Below are 22952 nucleotides of genomic sequence, written 5' to 3' on the forward strand. Positions count from 1 at the left end.
TCTGTGCTGGGGTGGCTGGTGTGGTTTCATGGACTCCTCGGTGGGCTGAGTGCCCAGAAGTTTCCCAGAAGGTTCCTGGGGTGGGGCTGGGAGAGGAAGCAAGGACAAAGGACAAGTGGGGGAGAGAGTGGATGTGTTGGTGAAGGCAGCACTGAAACGTCTGCCCATAGGTCTGTCTTTGGGTGGGAACCATGGAAGCCAAAGGCAGAGGGATGAGAAAGAGAAGAAGGGGGAGGGAATGAAGCAAGGCTGTTGAGAGTGAGGGAGTGAGAAGGGTGTGGTCAGCAAGGGCACCTTCAGATTGGCTTTGCCAGCTGAAGCTGTGGTGAGCGCGCAAGTCCAGGGCAGGGCAGGGCATACGGTGTTCTCTAATGGAGGAGTTCCAAGTCCCATCAGCTCGGGGAGACATCTGCAATGTCCTCTGAGGATGCAGGGCATGCAGGGGAGTCGAGGGGCCTGGTTGAGGAGTGCTGAGGCAGGGATCGAGACAGGGGAGGCCGCAGAGGGGCGCTCCTCAGCACTGATGGGGATCCAAGTCTGCCCTTCACCACCTCCAAAGTCTAGGCATCTGTCAATGTCATTCTTGGCTCAGCATTAGGTCCTGCACAAACCAGGTCTTGAGTTTTACCTCCCCTGAGCTCCACCCCTGCCCAAGTCCCTCACTGCAGGACAGGGATCAGGTTTCCCTCCTGCTGGCTGGATGCGCACCACACTCTTGGTCACTGACCAGCACAGCGCAGCCTTCCCTGCTTTGCATGGGAGCAGGCTCCGTTTTGCAGCAGGATCCACACAGCCCAGCGATCTGGCCCAGTTTCCAGAGGAAGGTGATAGCTTCTTCCACTGGTCACCAGGGGACAGACTGGGCTGTGCAGACTTCCTATCTTCTTGGGAATCAATGGAGCTCTGCACGTGAGGGAAAAGCGAAAAGCACACCCGGGCACCGGGCCACGTGCTACGGTGTTCCCAGGAGCCGTTGTGGCTGTGCAAGCAGTGATGTATTCACTGAGAGCCCCAGCAGGTGCTACGTGGGGGTGGTGGAAGGGGATATGGAGATGAATCAGATGTGATTCCCATCCTCCAGGAGCTGGCCAGGTGGTAGGGAAGACTGATGTGAGTTCACAGTGGGGATACCAGTCTACCGGTGGATCGACCAGGTATCCTATGAAGGTCCCTCCCTACCCTAAAATATATGCTTCTTGAAGATCAGGATAAAGAGCCATGTGCCACTCTTTGTCAATGGGGAGGAACAGAAGATCCTAAAATAAAGGCCGTCGAACCCATTCCCTTGGGTCTCTGGATCCCTTTCACTCCCGCCACACTCGAATCACCTAAAACTTGGAGGATTACCCTTGGAAAGCTGACTTCTGTGAAGAGCAATCCTTATTCTCTTCTCAGACAGTCACCTCCACTTCTAGGAGCTAGAAATGCCACCATCACCAGATCCAAGATGCCACTGTCACCAGATCTGTCTAGTTTTCCAACTCCCCTCCTCTCACCTGATAGTCACAGAAGCAAAACGCTACCTAGGGTCTGGGACAACTAACCAGGATGGCTGTCCAGCTGCTCAGTGGCTCAGGGGTGCCATGAAATGCACGCCAACAGCCTACCAGCTCCCGAGGCCAGAAACCCATCTGCCCCCACTGGCTGTCCTCTTGGGCTGCTAGGTGGGAACAGTGGCAGCAGGCTGGATGCCCAGTGAATGTTTCTTCCATTGTGGCAGCTGATCCAAGCCCAGCCTGGAGCTTCCTTCTGCTTCTTGCTGACAACCATGGCTACCTACAATTCAGAATCCTAGAGCTGCAGTTTTTTCTCTGTATGCCAAGGCTCTGGGAGTGGAGGACCATCCCCAACCTGGCTGTTTCTGAGTCCATAGGGAACCTGGACATGGCAGGAAATTTGCTAGTCTGCTGCTCTGGGCCCTGATGCAGAAGAAAGCTGGAGTTCAGACCACACAAGGGGGTCCGGGTAGAGGCCATGAAGTTCCTGGCCAGAGGGCACCAGGGTGTGGTGTCTAAGGACACCTGGGGCTGCTATGGCTTGTGCTCACCCAGCACCAGGCACAATGTGCTACACAGAGATGACTCTGGCCCATGGACTTCTAAAGCATCAAGTGCCATCAAGACACGCTAGGCTGGGCCAGCTGAGCCTCGTGTCCTGAACCCCAGCACCCATACTTCCCTCCTCCAACCTTCATCCCAGGTCTATCCTCCTGTCCCTTGAGCAATAGTAAACAGGTGCTGGCAACTCCATCTCCAGGCTCTCCTACTTCTGCACATGCAGTTCTGGCCTGCTGGGTGGGTGCTCAAGCAATCTTATCGATCTTTTCATCAGATTTTGTGCCCTTTAGGCCACGTTCCTCCCAACTCTCCTGGCTACCTGGTTTTTACAATCTAGGTTTGAAAATCCTGAATCAAAAGTTTAGGCCAGACCTCTATAAATCTAATCCATGTAAATTACCAAATCACTATGCAAAGATGTGTATATATATATATATATACCCAAAAATGTTTGTTGTGTTTTTATTTGTAGGAGTGAAATTTAAAAATATACTAAATGCCCACCATTAGGGCACTGGTTAAGTAAATTGTGTAGATTATCATATCCAGATGATATGAAGAGTCTAAAAATGCTACAGATCTGTATTTACTGAGGTAAAAAATGTACATGTGACTATTGTAAAGTCAAAAGAACGCATCACTAAGCAGTACATACAGTGTGATCCCATGTATGTGTGCATGTGTATATACATATGTGCATACACTTTATGTATATGTATAGAAAGAAAGTCTGGAAAGGGACACTAAAATGGTTATTTCTTGGGATTATGACTGTAAGTAATTTATATAATTTTAGGTGCTACCTTTTAAAATATTTTTACAATGAACAAATAGTCTTTTACTGATATTGAATAATACTACTTTAATAACAAGAAAAGTTAAATGACCAAAGAAGTAATTCAGGTCTTGAGGAGATTAATGGTCACCCAGCTGCTGGCTGCCCCCAGATCTCTGCACCCCCCAGCCCCTTGGGGAGCCAGAAGAGCTACCATCCTGCTCATAGATTGATTCCTGGAGGATTGGGGCTCGGTGGCTTTGCTAGATGCTAATCCCACATCATGTAAAAATCCCCCTGACCAAAGGGCTGAGAGGACCAGCTATACTCCCTCTGGCAGGGCCCGGGTTTTTTGCCTTTCTTATTTGCAAGCGAGCTGAGCAGAGTCTTACCTTTCGATGTCCGTCTCTGGCCAGCTCAGGATTCGTCCCCAGGATGCAAAAACCTCTATGGCCACCAACACTTAGCACAGCGTGAGCATCACCAGGAGGCCAGGCGGTCTAGAAAGAGAAGGAGAAAGGTGGGGGTGGTGTGAGAAAAGCTATCATCTTCTGTAGAAGTCTTTTTAGAGTTCCAGTATCTTAGTCCCCACCCTAAGTGGAAGCCTGTCCCTGTGCTGAGTTTCTGAGTGTGGACCATCTCCCACGGGGCGTGCCCAAATGCTGCCACGGGCACTCCCAGACAAGGGGGCCAAGCGGGCAGCAGAGAACCCCGTGGCGCAGACCCTCGATGTCTCTCCCTTGTCTCCCAAACACACAAAGCCCTAATCCCCACATCACAGCCATTAACCGTGGATAAGGGAGAATAATGGCATTGCCTTCCATTTGATTCAAACCCAGGAACTCCAGAGACGGGAAAAATGAGAAACTTAAGTCTTTAATCTAATGCTGAAAAGAGAACAGGACACAAATTCTAGATTTACAAAAACAAATCATTACTTCTTTTAGATAATGGGCAAGGAGACCTTGAGGAGGCAAAGGATGGGTTCCCTGGAAACAATTTTTTTTTAATATAGATTTAAAACCTAGTAGAAAGAGCCTATCTATTATGGTGAGGCAGGGCTATTCCCAGTTCCCTCTTTCAAATGTAATATATGTGAAAGCCATCTTCACGACAAGAAATGGCATCCTCCACTGCAAAAATGCACGGCTGTCATTACCTGGGAATCGATATATTTTTCTAAACTGAATATATCATTATCAATTGATTTTTCTGTTTCCTCTTAGCACTCCAGAGTCCGGGATAGTAGGGGAAAGCTTTAATGTGATATGAGGGATTTGGACAGGTAAATAAGTTATTGTAAACTAATTCCACCTTGCAACGAGCTTCTCTCCCAACAACGCAACGGGTCTTTCTCCGAGCCTCTTTCAGCCCAAGCTTTTCCAGCTGCCACTGACAGAAACACACGTGAGCCATATCAAATAGCCATTTTCAAGCTGAAGGTGGCAAAAATATTATTTTTCCCAAGGAGAGAGTGTTCCCTTTACGATTAAGAAATAACCTCTGTGGGGAAGCAAAGTAAGCCAAGGTCACCATTTAATTTTGACACAGAGCCAAAGTCGTGAGTACATTTCCTCTACCAAGCCTATGTGAAGCACACGGATAAATCAATTGCTTTGGCCACGAAGTATTGACAGTACTGGTGATAATAAACGATCGATGTATTTCTGGGAAAGATCCTTGGCAGATATGTGTTGGTGAAGAGAAAAGCCTGGGAGACAGCAGTCAGATTGTTTTTAGATCCTTGAGAATTTTATTCATTCATTCATTCCCTAAATATTTATTGAGCGCCTCCTGTGTGTCAGGCAATGTTCTAGGCACTGAGGATACATAAGTGAACAAAGGAGAAGGAAAAAAAAATTCCTGACCTAATGGAGCTCATCTTCTACTGGAGGAAAACACAGAATCAACAATAAGCTTAAGAAGGAAGTACAAATTGTACGGTATATTAAAAGGAAGGCAGTGCTATGCATCAAAGAAGACAGAACAGAAGAGAAGTATCAATTTAAAGAAGGTGGTCTGGGTAAGAGATATGACATTTGAACTCATGGGAAGTCGATGAGGGAGTGGGCCATGCGGGCATCAGGGGTTGAGTGTTCAGCAAAGAGAAGAGCCAGTGCAAGTGTCCTGGGGTGTGAGAAGGAGGGGGGTGCATACCTCTCGTGTTCCTGGCCCAGCAAGAAGCCCACTGTGGCTGGATGGGGAGAGTCTAGTAGGCCATTCAGCTGGAGTGGTGAGCATCTAGATAGTGTTAAGGCCTTGTAGGCCACTGGAAAGGCTACTAACTGAGAGTCCAAGATTCTGGCCACCCAGCTTTATTTATTTTTTATTTTTTATTTTTTTTAAATAATTTATTTCTTCATGGGAGACACATAGAGAGGCAGAGACATAGGCAGAGGGAGAAGCAGGCTCCATGCAGGAAGCCTGATGTGGGACTCGATCCCTGGACTCCTGGATCACAACCTGAGCTGAAGGCAGATGCTCAACCACTGAGCCACTTAGGCTTCCCATGGCCACCCAACTTTAGAAGGAGCTCTCATTCTCTTGAGACAGACCCCCAGCTTTGTCAACTTCATCTGCTCACCATCCCTTAAACCAGGTAGCTCAGTTCTCCAGGCTGTGCTAGATGAACAGGGCATAGGTCAGACTGGGGCCCAGAGGGGCAGTGGAGGGGGGATGAGCCACCAGGGATGCCTAGCATCTTCTGATAACCACAGCCTTGTCTTCCCTCCTTTGTGTCCCCAGAGCCACGTTTAGAAGAGGTAACTGAAACAAAGTCTTGAACAAGAATACACTGCACTGCACGCAAGGCCGAGTTCTCTGGGACTTTTCCCTAACGTGCTTATGAAGGTGATGGGAGCTGATGCATTAGACATTACAGGTTGTGCTGGGTGTACTCTCCATGTCTGCTTTCCACGCTGTCTGTCCCCAGGGGGGCTCACTTGATCTGCATGGAAGGCATCATCGGAGCTCGGAGACCCTGTGATTCCTAGTTAGGTGCAAGCAGTGTGGACCCCAGCGGGAGACTGGAGACTGGCGTGGGGTTGGGTGTTTATTCCCCTACTTGTCTGCCTCTTTGCAGTGACTTCACGGGCTGGCTGTAACTCTCCACTGCGGGCTTCACAGAACATCCTCTCTGTGCCCCGGCTTTCAGCTGGAAACTGCCCTACCCCATTGAGGGCTGGGGTCGGCCCTGGCGGGGTCTCTGCACCCGCACCTCATTTTTATGAACAGCCCTGTCCACCAGCTCTCTTCCAAACACACACTTCAGTGTGCCAGTTTCCCGTTAAGACCCTAGAGGGTATGTTCTCAGAGGCAGTTGAGAGCAGGGCTTTGGAATCAGGGATCAGATGGAAGCCTAACACTGCCCCTTAGTTTTGTGACACAGGCCAAGGCATTCAATGCCTTCCTTTCTCACTCTTGGAACTAGAGAAACTGATGCATAATTAGCAACAGCAGCAGCAAGATCACTGCCTCCGCACTTCCACCACCTACTCCACCGCCCAGGGCAAGGAGCACCTCCTGGCTGACATCTGGGCGCACCCCAACCAGAAACTCCTCCCTCCAGGGGTTTCTAGCTCTTCTCAGCTCCTATCTGGCAGTAGTTCATGTCTCAGTGATTTCACTTATTTCCTCTTGCTCTTCTATACACCCCACCTCTATTCCTTGCAGTCAAATCCTGGGCATCTGGAGAACAGACATTATCTTAATATTTGAAATTCTGGCCCACAGCACCCATCACATGGTGCCAAAGACCAGACCCTCTAATTCGTTAGCTTGTCTTTTTAGGAGGCCTACAAGCTACATCCATGCACCTAAGCACATTCTACTCTAACGAGATGTATGGCGGTCGAAGTGCTTTTAAAATAAATTACTAGAAACTGATTCCTAGTAATAATTTTGTTCCCATGTAAACATACGAAAACTTTAATTTTCCAAAGACTGTGGCCTGGGGGAGAGGGGTTCAAGAATGAACCCAGGAGATGACAGGGAGACAGGTATGGTTTTCCATCTTCAGGTTGAGGTGAAGGCACTATCTGCGGGTTTGACTTTGACATCTATGGTCAAACTGACCCCTTTCTCTTCCACTAATTTCATCATCAAAGGCCAGCTTCCAGGGTTAAGGAAAATAAAATAAAAAAGCCAAGGGATAAGGGACTTTTACCTTTCGTTTTAAAAATACAGTGGGTAGTAAGTCAATGCCTGTGAAAAGGGTCTTACATGTTCCCACTTTGTCCAGGCACTTAAGAGATGCTAATTGAGTTTGGCAGGGCATAAAGGCCAATATGAGGGACCCTCCAATGGGGTCTTTGGGTCAAATAACTGCAGAATGATGCGAGATCTTTAAAATTAACCCCTCCCAAAAATGTTTGAGACCCTTCTCACTCTAAGCCTATAAATAAAGATGGCTCCTGACATGAACCAAATTGATAGCCAAGAGAATTACAAATAAAGGCCCCAGGATTTTTTTCCTTCCCTATAAAAGATACCAATTTTTGGAGAGAAACTGCCCTTAAGAGAGGATAAGCCAATTAGGGAGTCTCCCATTTGATGCAGGACCCTGCCTGGGTCTTGACCAGGCTACCCAATTATTGCTCCAGCGCCTGGGCAGCTACCAGCCCTCAGCCAACTGGGAAGCCAGGATTCTTTCTTCTTTGGAAGGAAAAAGCAAAACAACTAGAGGCTGCAAACTATGGAAAAAAAAAACAACCCAGCTCCCACACCCACCTTCCTGTCAGTCCAGGCTCAGGACCCTGGAGCACCCCTGGCATGGGGGTTACAGGCCTGCTCTGAATGTATCCTGTAAGGGGAACTCTCATTCACATTCTCTTGAGAAGGGGGAAAAAACAACCCATCCATTAATAACATCAACCATGGGTTCACCAAAGCCTGCAGGCATCTTGCCAACCCCGAAATAAACACTCTCAAAAGGTTTATCCATCAGGTTGGCGACAGTTCATGGGCTGAGGGATCCGGAAGGCTCTGCTTTTACAGAAGAGAATGGACACGCAGAGATGGAGTGCCTTGCAAGAACCCACCCAACACGATGCAGAGGTTTCCTCTTTCCATTAAGGAGCCAGAACCGGCCACTGATGAGACCCATTACTTATTCTCAATGCCGGAATGCACCGCCTGGCCAGCCTTTGTGTGGGCATGTGCTCTTCAAAGAAAGACAGGATCTTCAGAGGCCATGACTCCTGACTGAGATGGAATCATGAAATTTTCAAAATGCCTCAAGTTTACAAAGCCTTGCTCATTCACATTTTCTGATTTACTTTTGCTCAGAAAAGTAAATGAGCTGATTACTATTATGATTCCTATTTTATAGACAGAAAATAAGAACTGCCTCAAGTTACACGGCAAGTACGTAAGGGAGGTTCCAAGCCAGAACTGGAACTCTTGATTTGTGCCTTCCATCCCATGCTTTGTTCCAAATTCTTCAACTGCCTCATCCCAGGGACCCCAATCGGTGGTAAGATTAGAGCTGTCCTGAGTTCACTCTGCAGTCACCACCCCTGGGCTGGATAAAAGGACAGGCAGCAGGGGGTATCCTCACTCCAGTCTGGTCCTGGTGAGCCCAAACCAACCCTATGACCCAATTCGGCTGCTGCCCCTCGCCCCCTCACCCACTTCTCCGCAGCCCCTCATGCCCCGGTGATGCTCAGGTTTCCAGGTGACCCCCTCTCACAACACAGAAGCCACAGACTGGCCCCCACACGCCTACCACAAAACCAGTCCGCACTAAGGTAGCTTACCGGATTCTCCATTGAAACACTGAACTCAGTGTTTCTCAACCTTTTCTCTTTAATTATTATTATCACTCCCCCCACCAAGAGAAAAATTCAATTCAATTCTATTTAAGTTCTTTCTAATGTCTTTCTTAGGCATTCAACTCTAAGGAGTATGATTTTGTCTGGGAGGGTGGAGCTGCAGAGGGGGATGAGCCATTATAGTATCCGCGAGTGTTTATGCCTTCCTTCACTCCTGGAATCGATTTACAACCTCCTCCCTCCTCCCTAGCCCTTGCATTAACTGACTTTCTCCAGACCTGCCACTTCTAGACTTATATGTCAGGACCCAGCACTGCCACCTCCTCTGCCTTAAAAATCCCAGTTGTTCCTCCTCTCTCTTGCTCCCTGCCTGTTCCCCTTCCCCACAGCATTGTCCTTAAAGATGTGTCTTCAGGTCACCTGATCTCTCTGATCTCCACCACTGCTGAGCTGCCAGGCCTCCCCGCCTCTCACCAGGATCACAGCAACAGCCCCCAAGTGGCCCGGCTGCCGCCACAGGGATTGTGCTCAATCCCAGAATAGTCATGGCATTCCTGCCCCAAATCCCTCCATGGCAGGGGCCCCGGGATACCCAGGCAAATCCTGATTCTTTCCATGTTCCACACTGTCCAGCCTCCACTGCCTGGGCCACCGGCCCCCAGCACCGGCCCCCCCTTCCCTGACCACACACCTGCTCTCCTCCCTGAATCTCCTCCCACCTGCCTTCACCCCTTCTCCTACTGAAGACTTCTCTTTACAGTACAGATACTCTTACGGAAACTGCTGGCAAATATCAAGCATGTGCATCACCCAATGAAATTTCTTGACAGCCAGTCCCCAGGTCCCCTTTGGCTGGTCTGGGCAAGGAGAATGGGCAGAGAAGGAAGAGGGGGTGTCCATAGACTGATCGGATCCTAAATTATGTCACATCAGTGCTCTGCCAGACATGCAACTGGAACAGTTCAGAAAATAAAGTTGAAATCAACCCCCTCCCCTATACCCCACTCTGTCGTCTTATCACCCAGCAGGCCATTCAGCACTTGCATTAACTAGGAATCCCCTAACTCGGCCCCACCACTCGGTGCCGGCACGCAGACCCTCCTCCACCCCCAGTTAATACAGATTTCCTGATCAATGGAACTGGAACTGGCATGACTTTTGCATTTTCTGAAGACCACAAGGTGAGGACCGGGGTGGAGGTACCAGGGGACCCAACAGCCTGACTTGCCCATGGTGGCGTGTATAGCACCTGGCACGTAGTAGATGCTCAGTAAGGCTCTGTTGAAGGAAGGAAAGTGCCTACCAGACTCAACTCATTTTCTACAATTTTGCTTCACACATCTGGAGGTTCACACCATGGTTTCATGACTGGAATACAAACCAGCTAAAAATAAAAAAAATCAGACATTGCTTCCAGATTTCGTTCTTATAAACAGGCCTGCATCCTCCCTTTAAATTGCAATAATTCCTTCCCAGATGTTGCTTCTCCTTCAGACCCATAAATTTAAGCTTTTCATGATGACGCTTCACATTCGCCTGGTGCTGTGGGCTCTTTGGAGTGCTTGTGCATCTTCTCTCCTTCATTAGACCGCCACACGGACTCTGGGAGAGGCAGGACAGGCACCCGCATCTCTAATTCACTGACAGGGAGGCCAGCTGCCGATACTGCCAAGCTGGACCGCAGTGTGAATGGGTTCCCCTCTCCTTCCTGCTGTTGAGACATGCAGTACCTTCCTTTTCAGCACCTGCCAGGTCTCCATGTGCAGTGGAGCATGTAGAGAGGCTCACCTCCACCATGTTGGCCTCAGTGGAGCTGTGCCACTTAAAACTCTGACTCCATGTGAGCAAGTCTCTTCTCTGGGTTCTCCCTAACACTACTGTGAGGCTGTAACATTTCAATAAGAATTGTCTAGAATCTTGGAGTAACACAGAACAGTAGGCCAACTGGTGGGTGGTAGCAGTGCACAGAGGAAGTAGTGCGTGGTCAGATGAGTTGGCTCCCCTGCTATCTCCAGTAGGCTCTACGGTCCCAGTCATGTTCATCCCAGCTCCACGGGGTGGACCCCATCTTAGCATCAACCATGGAGGAACTCACACTCAGGGAAGAGACCACTTCAAGTCTGGACCACACAGCAGAGCCCGAGAGAGTAGGGATTCCCTCTTTCTTTTCTTTTTTAAAAGATTTTATTTGTTCATGAGAGACACACAAGGGAGAGAGAGGCAGAGATACAGGCGGAGGGAGAAGCAGGCTCCATGCAGGTAGCCTGATGTGGGACTCGATCCCGGGTCTCCAGGATCACGCCCTGGACCAAAGGCAGGTGCTAAACTGCTGAGCCACCTGGGCTGCCCAAGGGATTCCCTCTTTCTTTCCAACTTTCCTGTTCCAGCTTCTTGTCTGAGGCCTGCCGCCTTCCTTGTCATTGGCCCTGGAGTTGTTTGTTTTAGTTCTTTGGGAGCCGTTGACTGTACCTTAAGCCCTCAAGTAGTCAACCACAGCAGAAAACACCCAAGTCCTCTATCTGGGCCACAGCCATCCATGCCAGGGGGCAGGAGAGAGTTGTGGTGACCGGGGAAGTAATCACCAAACCCATTCACTGGATGTGGCGTCTGCTCACTGCCAGGGTCTGGAAGGAGCCAGTCTGGCGGACACTTGCTAGCGAGCACACAGTGGTCCCAGCATCCCCTGCCCCCTTGACACTCCCTACCCACAGCTTTAGAAAGAAGCGATAGGCAAAAGTGACTTCACAGAGTAAAACTGTTGGGCTTTTAGACTCAGTGTGTTTCTGGTCAGTTCTGGGAGATGCAGAGAGATGAGACAACCCTTTCTCCCAAATCTGAATCCCCATGGCCTGAATGGCATGGTTGGAGCTTCCTTCTGGATTTACATCCTATTCCCTGTTGCATGGGTTCTGGGGCTGGCTAGGCCTGTGTGTGGTCAGGAGCATGTAGGAAAGGCACTCAGCATAGCCCATGGCACACATAACGGGTGGCTCTAACCATTATTTAGCCATACCTGCTAAATGAAGCACACAGGAGGTGCCCCTAAAATACCTACAGTGCCATGGGGAGGGCTGGGAATCACACGAGGTGATGCTTTCTCTCAGGAACTCTCCACAGAAGTGAGCATGCAGGGACAAATGCACAGGCAGGGATCTTCCTTGGGAGGTAGTCAAAGCAGTGGGCTGACCATGGGTACAGGAGCCCTGGCCATCTGACACTGGTCAGCTGCCACTCCTTGTCTCCTCCAGCTATGATCCTGAATGTCCTCTGAGGGGGCAGCTTCAGCCTCTCCCCTGCTTCCCTGCCCAGCAATTGGTAAACTAGACTCCAGGCCTGAGGGAAGATGCCGCTAAGGCTCCTATTCCCTCTTTCCACCTCTGTTCTGAACCCAAGCCTACAGGGCCAACATCTGAAAACCACTGCTTCCTTGCCCAGTAAAAAGCTGTTTTATTTGAGTAGATGTGAGGCTGTTTCTATACTCTCAGAGAAAAAAAATTGTGAAAGAAAAGCCTTTGGAGATTACAGTACTTTTTACCCAGATATGATGAGTTATCCATTTAAAAATAAACCATAGACAGGCATGTTTCTCCGTACCCAGGCAGAAAGCAGTCATTACCAGGAATTTCTCTAAGTTCTCTGCTTTTCTTGGCCAATATAGAAACAGCCTAGGAACTGAAAATAGAATTAGGAGCTAATTCTGTTTTCCTGATCTCTACCAACGTGTGCAGGCAAGTGGCTTGATCGCACCATGGCTTCACGTTCCATCTGAAAAAAAAAAAAAAAAAAAAAACCCAAAAAACCATGGAGCCATTGCTCACCAACCTCACGGCACATCTGTGATCTCAACCAGCAACCGAGGAGCCAGGCCAGAGCCCAGAACAGTTGATACAAATGCACGGAATCGCTGAGCTGCGGCCTGGTACGGCTTGATATCCAGATAGAGGCAAGAAACCAAAGGCAAGAGTGGGTGAGTGACAAGCTCAAGGTGACACAGCTGATCAGCAGGAGGGGCAGGATGATGGCAGTGCTGGCTTCCTAATTCCCCCGCTGGTCTCTTTCTCCCCCCTCATCTCTCTGCGGTTTAACTGGACGTGAAGATTCCAGGAAAGTCCCCTAGAAAGGTTAAACAACTTATCAAACCCAGTCTTCCTTCCTGCAGAAAGCCCCCGTCTTCCTCTCTCCTCTCCAGCGAGCAGTAAATCAAATATTCCTTGCTGCATTACTTTTCAAGCTCGATGTTTCTAAATCCAAAGACATCTATAAATAATACATACTCATTTATATGTACATTTAAAAGATTAAAAAAAAGCCATAACAAAGATACCTGTAGATTCTTCTGAATACTAATGGCCTATTTAAAACACAGTGGGAGCAAATGGCTAACGAGCACAGGTAACCACATACACGAATCTCCCTCCACTCCATCTCGGGCTGCACCCAGGAGTGGGGAGCCTCCATTCTGAGCACTCCATTCACTGCTTCTCTCCCACGGTCACATTTAGCCATCTGCTTCTTCTTTTATATGTGGGACTGTGTATTTTTTTTCCCTCTTCAGTTTTATATGAAACATTTAGCAATGAAGTAGCAAATAAAAATACTACATATCATCTAGAATTCATATAAAATTGTAGTTGGCTTGAACGCATCTAAAGGTTGATAAAAAGAAACACATAGATGCTTCTTAAAGGCTTATTTATATTTTATTACACATTACACACATCACACTCCATTGAGAAAATTTAGAAGTTGATGTGGTTCACTCTGTCACAAGCTGGCATGGTGAAGACTACCGCGTCTAGAGAACATTCTTCCGTTGGAACACAATGCACTTGCTTGCCGTTACCCCAGCAGACGAAAGTGACACAAATAATCCATCAGCACTCACTTAGTCTTTGAAGGGAAGGGTTTCTGTACTCCTGCCCACTCACCCCGGAGTGTGCACTCTTGGCCTCGTCTAGGTACCCCATCCTCCAAAGTGAGGATGTGGCTGCAGCACCATCGCCTCCCAGACAGATGCTCAGGTCAGCTAGAAGCTGGCAGAGTTGGCATCTACCCGGTCACGCAGCCATATGCAGAATTACAGGATGTCACAAGGCTGCGGATGCTAAGGGCCAAGTTAATAACACTCCTGGGACTGAAGGTGATCAGCAGAGGGAGGCCCCAGGCTGCAGGAAGGCTCTATGTCAGGATGTACTCTAGGTTCTAAAGGGTGAGAGAACCTGCAGAGTCAGCATGGAGACCTGCAGGGTGATTCAGCGACCCCCACACCTATAGCCTGCCCTCACGATGAGAGAGGCAGGAGCCAGAAAGTGTCAGCAGGTGACCCCCACCCAGGCTGGGGAAGGGCTGGGGCAGCCTCCTTTACCGCAGGTAAGGGGAGGCTCTTCTAAACCTCAGTCCTGCCAGGGACTGCAGCCTCAGCACCTGCTCTGTTGCATGCTCTCCGGGACCCCTCCCCCGCTTCTGGCATTACAGGGAGACACACACTGCTTGCCACAGTAGGAGACCTTGAGTTTGCTCATGCTCACAGCACATGCCATGTCAAACGTGTCTGTAGCAGGATCATCTGCTATCTGTCGGCCGTGCAGCAACCATGTATGAAAAATAACATTGAGGAGTAAATTAAGTGATCTGTCTACAAGCAGCCTGTTTAGATGAGGAAGGGCTGCTGTTGACAAATCTATGAAAATTATACATAAATTATCTAAAAGCACACAGAGAACATGTTCAGAATGAGGACTTTGATTATGGGCATTTTAAATACAACCCGGATTAAGTCATCTTGTCTTCCTTGAATGGGGTAATAATAATTAAGAGAAGAGGTAGGAGAAATCAATTATACTCATCACCTTCACAACCAAAAAAAAAAAAAAGTTAAGATTTTTTGTTTTTCAGGATAAGGATGCCTTCACACAGCAAGACTTCTGGGTGCTGCCAAGAATCCTCTGTGAAATGGATTATAGGACAGTGGGATCCAGAGCAGCCCCTGGGTGCCCTTAAAATGGGAAGAAAATGCATGGAGGCCAGATATGCCTCTCCCTGTGGAGCAGGACCCAGATAAAGATTTGAGGCAACTGATTTCTTTGGGGAGTGATTTCAGAGAGCTTGGCAAGTGGGAAATGACGCAGGTAAGTGAAGAAAGCCAACACAGATGGTCCTAAATGAGCAGGCCACTGCTGTGGGCACCCAGGCCAATCTCACTGTGAACCTCTGGGGGACAGAGAGGGGCAGGTCTCAGAGGCATCCCTCACACCCCATGGTGTGTGCAAATGCAGCTGGAGCATTTTGCACTGACTCCCCCTTTGTCCTAGGCCAAGAGAGGCTGCCAGAGAATTAACCCCCTGGCATTTCAGGTCTGCCCTAAGTGGTCAGCAAAAGCACTGGGGGTTCATAGCTGGGGAGGACCCTGGGAAAATGAACTTCCAACATGTGCAAACACACTATGTTGGAACCTTATAAGCTCTGATTACTTGGATGGAATTCAATTTGCCACTTTCAAAAGTCTAACAAAAACAGACTACCCCCCCTCCCATGTAATCACTGAATAATATTATAATCATTTTGGGTGGAAATTGCATTATTTCCCTGATGGAGGCACAGGCTCTGCAACTCTCAGGGCTTCGCCTGCTACATTACTTTTCAAAGTATGAAGTAGCAGGTTCCAATTATCTGAAAAAAAATTTAAAACAGTAACAGCACAATACATAGTGTGATCCAGGCGGAAAGAATACACATTTTCCAGGACAGGCACCTTGATTGGTAGCTGTAACTGTTAAACACATTTCAGGTAATATAGTGATAATGGACATTAATAGTAGCAATAGTGCTGAAGTGCTGGAATATAATCATTTCTGATTATATTACTATTTCCTTTTGTGGAGCACAGTGCATATTTCCAAACGACTCTATGCTCATTAAAAGACACAAAAGCCCAGCAGCAGGTTGGCAGAAAGGTGGCTTGAAGGTGCTTGTGGTTCCTGGTGCTTGGAAAGTGAGAAAAGATGGTGGTCAGAGTTCTTAGTGGGCTCAGTAGCCCCAGCACCATCCTCTGTGATCCGGCTCCAGCCGAGACCTCTCTGCTGAGCAGCCATGAAGAGTGCCTGTAGGTACGATGTAGTAAGCAGATATATTTTATTTATTTATTTATTTATTTATTTATTTATTTATTTATTTATTTATTTTAGTGGATAGGTTTTAAAGGAGAATTTGGCAAGTTAAAAAATGTTTGTTTATGCTCAGATACATGATCGTTTTTCCCTTCATCTCTCATTATCCGAAAAAGGAGATTGCCTTCTCTTCAATATACCCAATAGATTGACTGATAAATTCTTTATCCATAAAAAGATATCTCACAGTGCACTCTCTTGCCTAATTTAGCAAAAACAGATGTGTAGTTGTTCTTGGGATTATGACTTCATAATTTTAGGATTTGGATATTGTTGTAAATAAGACTAAAAGGTCACTTTAAAAAGATGCCTGACAACAGCTAAATGCTGCAAGAAATCATGAACATGCACCTGTGAGGCAAATGGAAACGGCACAACAATGGTTACACGTGATAGGAACTGGGTCTGGTGGCTTGGGACACAATTTTAAAGGAAGGTGTAATTCCTAGATTCAAAAGTGGCTTCTCCTGAAAACTTGGATGGAAGTAAGAATCGCGACCTCTGGAAAACCGTCAGGGGACTCAAAAAAGCTATTCTAGTGGGGTGCCTGGCAGGCTCAGTCCGTAGGGCACGTGACTCTTGATCTTAAGATCATGAGTTCAAGCCCCATGTTGGGCATGGAGCCTACTTAACAAACAAAGCTGCTCTAGTGATAAAGAGTACACTGGGAACAAAACACCCACTGGAGTTGAAACTGCACACGACAGGCTTGAATGATGATTCGTGAAACCTACCAGTGAAAAAAGTCATATTTTAAAGTTAGCATGCTACAGATGTTCTAATTCTAAAGATGTGTAACTAAGGCAATTAATTACATATTCTAAGTAAACGATAAGTTATCTGTACTACAACAATATGCTCTATGTCTGTGTGTAATACTATAGATACGTACATCTATATTCTCCAAAATTCATATATTCAGTGTGGCTGAAAAGGTTTTTTCAGACCCTTTCTTTGGGAAAGTGGGGGAATATTTTATATTTGGGTGGAAAGTTAGTTTTCTTGGCGCTGTAGAGAGGTGGTCACCATCCTGGCAAAGGCCCAATTTAATCTACAAATCAAAGCCACACTAGACAATCTTTAATTCAACAACTCCTTCATTGTACAGAAGCGAAAACTGAAGCCCAGAGAACTCTCTGTCCTGCCAAGGAATCTTTAAATGACAAAGTGAAATGTGTAAGAAAATCTAGACATCTGACCATGGCTTCTCCCATGGATACGCCATGCAGCAGTGGTTCGGCCTAAGGCTCTTCATCTGGCCGGTGGGAGTAATTTGGGGCTAACCTCAAAGAATCTACCTGTAGTGGGTTATTCTAGAGCACTGCAGTGTTTGCCTTTTCTTCAGGAGGCTTTCCTTCTGGAACACAGACCAGTCTGCATTTCCGAAGCTCTCCAGAACCTACCAACTGCCTTAAAAAGAAAAAAAAAAAATGAAGACACATTTATTGAAAAGCCTATCTAAATATGAAAATGTACGTCTGGTCTTTTCAAATGGGAGGAAACCGTAAGGTGCCAGGCAGGAGCGATCCTCCAGTCCTAACTCTGTCCATCACCCTTGGCCTCCCCCAGTGGCAAAATCTCTTCTCCCCTCTAGCCTGGAGCAGTCCCTTCCACTTCCAATCCCTGGGATCCCGCTCTTCATGCCTGTTGGTGCTGGGCCACTGGACCACCCATCCTGATAGAAGGAGCGGCTGCTGTTACTAGGTGAGGCAGCCGGATCTACACTGGCTTGTGATGAAGCTTTGGGTGCTGAGACATGCTTTAAATTTTATCAGTTATGCAGACCCACTTCTTCCCCCTGCAGCAAAGATAAGAGGAGGAAGGGTGCATCTGACAATGGGTGTGGTGTCCTGCTGAAGCAGTTACAGAGGTTCCTGGGGTCCTCTGGAAAGTCCCAGGCAGCAGAGAACAATTCTGAGTTCCCAGAAGCACGCTTCTCTCTAGTGTTTGTCTTTCGATGGGGCATTGCAGCCACAAAGTGCCTAAAAATTAACAGCGACATGAGAACTCCTAATCAGGAAGGATTAAGCTGGCTAGCCCAAGGCCACACTCCTCAGAGCTGCAGGCATGGGATTCCTGGAGCAGCTGCAGAAAGCACCGGAGCACATGAATTATGAATTGAGACCCTGCGGATGCTCAAGTCTGGTTCCAGATTCCAAGGGGAGACGGGAAGAACCACATCTCATGCTTGCTCGGTCTATCCTGGCTCCTCCACTGACTAGTTCTCTGGTGCTGAGCAAGCTTCATGACTTCTCTGCCTCTGTCTCCTCAGCTGTAAAATGGGATGACAAGAGCACTTCCTCCAGAGAGTTGTTGGAAGATCAAATAAGGTAATTCAATAAAGTATGCAGAAACGTGCCTGACGCACATAGTATGTTCTCAATAAAGGTTAGTGATTTTTGGTTGTTCTCATCTGCCACCAGAATGATCTTCCTGAGACACAAATCTGCTTTGCTCTCATTTGGAATCCTCCCATTGAATAGACAAAATCCAAAATGCTTGGCATGGTATCTATGGCCCTGGCCCTACTCTGGAGACTTCTGCCCTTATTGCCCGCGGTGCCTCGGCTCTGAGCTTCTGGAAGCTCCTGAGTATGCACCATGTTCTTCCTGACCTTCGTGCCTTTCCACAGGTGCTGTGTCCACCTGTCCTGTCTGTCCCTCATCTTCTGCTTGGCCAGCTCCACTGTGCGTGCCTAAGTGCCCATCCTCTGAGCTCCTGTAGTTTCCATATGCACACATTTATTTTTTTTAAAGACTTATTTATTTATTCATGACACACACACACACACACACACACACACACACACACACAGGCAGAGACAAAGGCAGAGGGAGAAATAGGCTCTTTGCAGGAGCCTGATGCGGGACTCGATCCTGGAACCGTGGATCACGCACTGAGCCAAAGGCAGACGCTCAACCACTGAGCCACCCAGGTGTCCCATATGCACACATTTATTGAGGCACCTTGTACTCTATCCAAATTTTGGGCCAGATAATTCTTGTTGAAAGGGCTATCTGGTGCAATGTTGGCTGATTAGCAGCATTCCTGGCCTCTACCCACTAGATGCCAGTAGCATCTCTTCTCTCCCTTGCCCCCAAGTTGTGACAATCACGAATAACTCCAGACATCACCTCCTGTCCCCAAGGTAGAAAAGGGGATAAAATTACCCCTGGCTGATAACCACTGTACTTGACTATAAGCCCCTTGGACACATAGGCTTTTAATGTACTCATTTCTGTATCACGGGGACCTGGTCCAGTAGTTGGCAAATAGTAAGCGCTCAATAAATGTCCACTGAAAAGGAAAGAAGGAAATACAATGAATTTATGCTCATAACATAGTAAATACCTGCCCCCCACAACACCCAGGATGAGATAGGCATGTGGGATCAAATAATGAATAAATGAACATGACAGCATTTGATAAGTCACTAAACACACAGTGTGAGTATTGAACAAACAAGTGCCTCTCATCATTTCAATATCTTAAAGAAAAATGTCAACCCCCCATCGCCTCCGGTTTCCCCACTATCTGTCCTATTTGGCTGCTCTGCATCCCAGCGAAACTTGGGCAGGAGCTGCCTGGACCTTCTGTCTGCTTCCTTACCCACCATTCCCTTTGTAGCCCATCGCTCCATCTCAAGCTCTCTTGCTAAAGGCACCAACCATTTCCTTGTTGCTAAATCGGGTGGAATGTTTCCACTTTCCCAACTAGTTTGCTCCCTCAGAAGCCTTCTACCCTGATGGCCATTCCTGGGACGCAGGCTTGACAGTCTGATATTTAATAACTGCACGGTGTGGGCACCAACCCATCATAGTGCATGCACTGACCAGTCCAAACGTCCATAGGATATGAGCAGCCAGGTCAACTGTGCCGTGGCTACAGGCTGAACAGAAAAGCCTCGCTTGAGACACCATCTCCCTTAGCTCCAGGCCACAGCAATCTCCCATTTCCTCCCCATGACACGGTCTGTCTGTGTTGCAGCTCACCCACCTCCCTCTGGTTATTAAGTATGGGAGTTCCTGAGGATTTTCCCTAGGCTCCCTTCTTCTGACTTCGTTCTCTTCCCCCAGATGATCTAAGCTATGCTCAAGGCTTCAGGTACCCTCCATGGTACAACTCCCCAAAGCACATCTACTTGCAGTCCCCACCTTTCCTCTGGGCTCCATCTCTGATCTGCTTACCTGACACCTCTAATTTGATGTCTCAAAGGCAACTCAACCTATCATGCTCCTTCCTCTGACCAAAACAAAACAAAACAAACAAAACCAAGCAAAACAAAAAAGCCAGGGGACTTCCCCAGGACTGCGGATCTTAGTAGACAGCACCTCTAACTCATTGTACAAACTTGACACGCAGCCGTCCTACAGGCTCTCTCCTGCCCTACCCATCCTTCTGAAAGATCTCTTATCTCCATCTGCTTCTCTTTACCTCCATTACCACTTTCCTGTCTTGCAACAGGCTTTTTCTTTGGCCTCTCTGGATCTTCACTTGTTTTGCTCTGATCTCTTCTCACGTGGCAGCCAGAGAGATTTTTCTCAAAATGCAAATCTGATTCTTTCTCTCATCTGCTTCAAGCCTTCCTCATTAGTCCCAGATAGACTGGAGCTCCCGCATGGCCCCAAGGCTGTGTGTGGACTGGTTATGGCCTCATTTAACTCCTCCCCGCTGCTCTCCTCTATACTCCACCACACTGGTCTTAAGTTTCTGGAATGTTCCAGGCTCCTGCCATAGGGCCTTTCGATGTGCTGTTTCCTCTCTTCACCTGGTTATGCTTTTTCAAAGCCTAAATCAAGCATCAAGGCTTCATTGATCTGAGACTCTATCACATCCCTATTTCTGGAGCTTTGAGAATATATCTTTCCTTCGAGCACCAGTGTTCATGTTTGTGATTATATGATTAATTTGTCTTCTTAGCCTACAGTGTAAGCCCCAGCAGGTAGAGACTATGTTCACTTTTGTTCACCTCTGTGTTTCTAGCCCAGGGGTTGGCAAACAATGGTCTTTGGGCCAAATCCAGCCCCTTACCTGTTTTTGTCAATAAAGTTTTATTGGAACAAAACTACACCCATGCATTTATGTATTGTCTGTGGTCGCTTTCACCCAACAAGAGTTGGGTAGGTTGTGACAAAGGCAGTATGGCTCTCAAAGCCTAAAATATTTACGGAAAACATCTGCCAGCCCCTGCTCTAGTCAGAACATCAGCTCCTAGCAGAAAGCAAAAATTCAATACAAATTTGTTAAAAGAATGAATAAATGGGCAAGCTGGAAAAAATGAGCTTCTGATATATGCTTTGGTGTCTGCTGAGGGAGTGTCTCAAATAAGCCCTCTCTAGGGCAATGCTGGCCACCTACAGACCTCCACTGGGGCCCATGGGGGCTGGTATTCATGTGCCGACCCTCATTCTCTTTAGGAGCAGGATTCCTTAAATTTTCTTTGGATTCCTTGCCAACAGGCAAGGAGGGGGCCTTTCATCTGACTGCAGGGCCTCTGCTCTTGGTGCTTCAAAGCCTGGGAAACTCTCATTGGCTATCCCACACCAGCCAGACCCTGTCACAATCCTATGACACCCTAAAGGGAGAAAAGGGAATTCCAGAGCCACTCTCACCTCAGGGACATGGGATGGTGATGGGGGAGGACTGTAGGGGTCCAAGGAAGTCTCAAACACGGTGGGCACCCTGGTGGGGTAAGGAGTCCAGAAGTATATCAAAACCCTTAAGGGAACAGAACCAAAGCAGAGAACCAAAAGAGAGAACTGACACTCTCTCCAACTAGTCCAAACCTCAGGATCCTACGACTCAGTGCTCTTACAACCCATAGGAAAAGACTGCCTTAGTCACTCCGGCCCCCAAAGACCTGGCCATTCCTTGTCCAGAGCCCATTCTGAGTTCAGCCTTTGGTCAAACGTCATCCTATAGCCAACCCTGTGTTTGAACCAGGGTCTCTGCCTCGATACCCTGCATGATCTCAGAGCAGGGCCTGCTCTATGCTTCTCTTGCCTCTGTCACGCCCCTTCCAGCTCCAACACCTGGATCAGGAAGGCACAGAGTAAGGCACACAGGAGGGTCTGGTCAAACACCTAGGAAAGGCAAACTGGCTTCGGAATGCACTGGATCCATACAGCACTGCCTCTGACACCTGAGAGGCTAATCGCCACCACCCAGCTCCCTTCTGCTTCTTCTATGGCAGGCCTGACCTGGAGTGACCCTGCCTCCCTCCTCCTCTGCTCAGCACGGTCCCAGCTGGGCCCTGTCAGCACATTTCAAACCAGCCTGGGTGCATCGACTGCCCAGTCCTGTAGGTTTATTGGACTCCAGGCAGGGATCTTCTTGGAGCTGCCATCCTGGTAAAATTTCAAAGTCAAAAAGTAGCTATGTTCTTTTCTTTTCTTTCTTTCTTTTTTTTTGATGGGGGAAGATTCCAGAATTTTAATACTCATAAATAAGTTGTAACAAATTCCCAAAGCAGTGATAAAGCTGGATTCAGGCTGAAGCGTTAAATGTGGCAGGAACAAAAAATGCAATGTGAGCATTTACACCAAAGCACAAATAGCCAGAAACCTGCAGAGTTGGTGCGGGAGAATGTTTCCGGCTCTTCACTCATGGGTGCTAGACGCATGCATCACGTGGCTTTACTAGAGAAAGAGTTTCACATTTAGTTCTCAGATGTTTTGTAAAGAGCCACAGAAAAGAGAACGAATACTCCTGAGCAAAGCTCAAAGCACTGCTCCAGATATTCTAGAACATCCTCTTCCAACTGCATCTTTCTGGGTCCCAGGTACGGCTCTTGGAACACTGGGGCACTAAAGGGACCCCCCTGGGGGTTCTGTGGAGGCAGCTCCCTCTCAATCCTGTCTCTGCCACTGCCCCCACTGCATCAAGGGCTCAGGGTTCAAAGTCTTCTCTGCCTTGGTTTCTCCACTTACAAAAACAGAGAGGATGGTGGCTCCTGTCATCCATCATGCAGGAATCTGCTCAGTAAAGTCTTTGAAACAGTCTTGGTGGCTGTATTAGTTGCCTAGCGCTGTCAATACAAAATACCATTGACTAGGTGGTTCAAACAACAGAACTTTACTTTTCACAGTTCTGGAGGCTGGAAGTCCAAATATCAAGGTGTGGGCAGTTCTGGTTTCTCCAGGGGCCTCTCGCCTTGGCTTACAGATGGCTGCCTTCTTGCCGT

At 47.9% G+C, this 22952-nt stretch overlaps 1 protein-coding gene across 4 annotated transcripts in view; it reads right to left on the minus strand.

The window, feature by feature from the left end:
- KLHL29 (kelch like family member 29) overlaps positions 1-22952 on the minus strand; it is a 304459-nt gene that overhangs the window by 218266 nt on the left and 63241 nt on the right. For all 4 annotated transcript variants that reach the window (XM_041756134.1, XM_041756129.1, XM_041756131.1 and 1 more), the window contains one exon: positions 3225-3332. Coding sequence is in view for 2 of the 4 variants with exons in the window: in XM_041756129.1 (XP_041612063.1) it covers positions 3225-3332 (108 nt within the window). In the remaining 2 variants the exon portion in view is untranslated. The remainder of the gene's footprint in view (positions 1-3224; positions 3333-22952) is intronic.

The sequence above is a fragment of the Vulpes lagopus genome, chromosome 5 (genome assembly GCF_018345385.1).
Source record: "Vulpes lagopus strain Blue_001 chromosome 5, ASM1834538v1, whole genome shotgun sequence".
Taxonomy (NCBI): Eukaryota; Metazoa; Chordata; class Mammalia; order Carnivora; family Canidae; genus Vulpes; species Vulpes lagopus.